This window comes from Octopus bimaculoides, chromosome 21 (genome assembly GCF_001194135.2).
Source record: "Octopus bimaculoides isolate UCB-OBI-ISO-001 chromosome 21, ASM119413v2, whole genome shotgun sequence".
NCBI lineage: Eukaryota > Metazoa > Mollusca > Cephalopoda > Octopoda > Octopodidae > Octopus > Octopus bimaculoides.
Genome location: NC_069001.1, coordinates 39,904,361 through 39,906,689, shown reverse-complemented (window position 1 = coordinate 39,906,689; position 2,329 = coordinate 39,904,361). Strand labels below are relative to the sequence as shown.

Below are 2,329 nucleotides of genomic sequence, written 5' to 3'. Positions count from 1 at the left end.
GCCACGCAGTGGGAATGAACTCGGAACCATGTGGTTGGTAAGCAATCTACTTACCACACAGCCACTCCTGCCCACTGCTGTATATATATATATATATATATATATATATATATATACACACACACACACACACACATATATATTCAACATGCAGGAATTGAACACCCTGTTTTGTATTTCTTAAACTACCTCTGATGAGATTCGACTTTCAAATAATTTTCAATTTTATTAATTAATTTTCTGAAGGTCTAGAATTGAAACAGCTGTAAGAGATGTTGTCAATTTTTTAATTAATAAATAATAATTTATCAATTGTCTCTCTATTTTCTTATCATAATAGCTAATATCAAACAATTTAAGGTTTCACATCCAACACTTTCTCAACTACTCATTAATAATGAAATAATATTGTTTACCAGAAAATACATTATTTTGGTTGCCAGCTCTGTAAAATTTCTTCAATTCGCCAACATTGACACAATCTTTAGTAGCTCCTCTCATCTTCCGATAAGCCTTAAATTCAAAATCAACATTACAAGAGAAAGCTATATTATTTTGCCCAGTTATTTTAGTAAAACAGAAACAAAAGTCAAAGGTTGATTATAGCAGTACAGACATGTAAAATGATAAGCTAAATATGATTTAGGTGAAATGGTTGTAGAGGTACATTGAACAATTCAAAGTATTTTCACTACTATGCTGGAGCACATGCATGTGCCAGACATGTTCTTAACTGCTATGACTCCACTCAGGATAATGGCAAGCCTCAATATTATATCAATATAAAGAGAAAGATATCAGCCACAAATAAGATGAGCCCAAAACGTTTTCTGGTAGTTTTGTAATGAGTTTCTTAAAACCATGAAAAAATAGCTGACGCAGAATCACTTTTTCAAAAGCTTGGTTGCAAGCAGCAAACTACTTCATAATTGGTAGGGGGGAAAATGATTTGCAAAATAACATTTTGCACAACATCCTAAAATGTGCTAATTTACATTTTAGACACAAAGACATGCAACTCATCACAACAATAAACATAAATATAATAGTCTTACCTTCCGCACAAAACTTTTGCGATATTCATTCATTTCCCCAATAACAGCCCTCATGTATAGACTGTAATCAACAAACCCACTTCCTTTGCTGTCCAAATAGCTAAACAACTGGTCCAAACTCTACAACAGGATTACAAAATATTGTGACAATTTTTATTTTAACATTTTGGAATATAATTACAAAGAGATATGATGTACGGACAGATTATATATCTGCCATATTGCACACAGACAAGACATTCTGCTTTATGCACTCTCTAATATGTTCAAACACATGTATGTACACATATACAGAAGCATTTCCCTCTCTCATAGAATTATTATTATTATTATCAATTGAAACTCTGAGTTTTATCTAAGTTTTAACCTTTTCCTACATGTCCAATGAAGAGCTATGTGCAAAACATCATAGTTTTACTTTTAACTTAACCTTTAAAACTTTTATTGAGTATCAGACTCATAATATTCACTGAACATTCTTTTGTCTTCCGTGTGTGTTTATTAATATCTATAATTAGAATCTTTAAGTGTCATTTCATTTTTTAAGTCATTTTTCACACACAGATATATATTTAATAATCTTTACCAGAAGAAAGAGAGTAACTGAAGGACCCTGGACCTTCAGTCACTCGTTTACTTCTGTTAAATATTAATAAAAATATATATATACTCATATTTTCAGTTATTCTTTTCCTGCTTGTACCAACATACCTATATACATATCTATATATACACACACATGCTACATATATAGATATTTTTTTCATAAGGATAAATATGTATATCCGAAAGACTTCCCTAATAATAATTAATTAATTGTTTGTTCCTACTTCTTGCACTGAGGAGAAGAGTAATATGTAATTAATTTAATTTAACCAAATCAATTCAATTATTTTACAATGAATTTACATGTTTTAATATTGCTGTTTGAAACAATCGTATGCGTATATTAAGAAGAAGAATAAAAAGTACTCTCTTGAATGGTCGATTATATCGAGAGCCCCCTACTTTAAGGCAAATATTAGTAAATGTTCATTGTGTATTAGGGAATCCCTTGCGATACTCAGGTCTTTTGGACCAAAAACCTTAAATAAGTTCACTGAAGTAATCCCCTTCTGCAACCATAAGTTTTCCTCCACCTTCTTGAAACTATATAGAAACAAAAATAAAAATAAAAACAATAGATAGTAACAAGTTTAATAGTTTACGTTAGGGTGATTTGAAACCTGGAAGATTGAGTTAGATACTGCAGCCTGTTTGACTATTCTAAAATA

General features: G+C 30.6%; 1 protein-coding gene across 2 annotated transcripts in view; it reads right to left on the bottom strand.

The window, feature by feature from the left end:
* LOC106882269 (calcyphosin-2) overlaps positions 1-2,329 on the bottom strand; it is a 45,223-nt gene that overhangs the window by 3,189 nt on the left and 39,705 nt on the right. For both annotated transcript variants that reach the window (XM_052975365.1, XM_052975366.1), the window contains exons 17-18: positions 1,056-1,175; positions 417-513 (exon numbers count right to left, since the gene is read on the bottom strand). In XM_052975365.1, the coding sequence (XP_052831325.1) occupies positions 417-513; positions 1,056-1,175 (217 nt within the window). The remainder of the gene's footprint in view (positions 1-416; positions 514-1,055; positions 1,176-2,329) is intronic.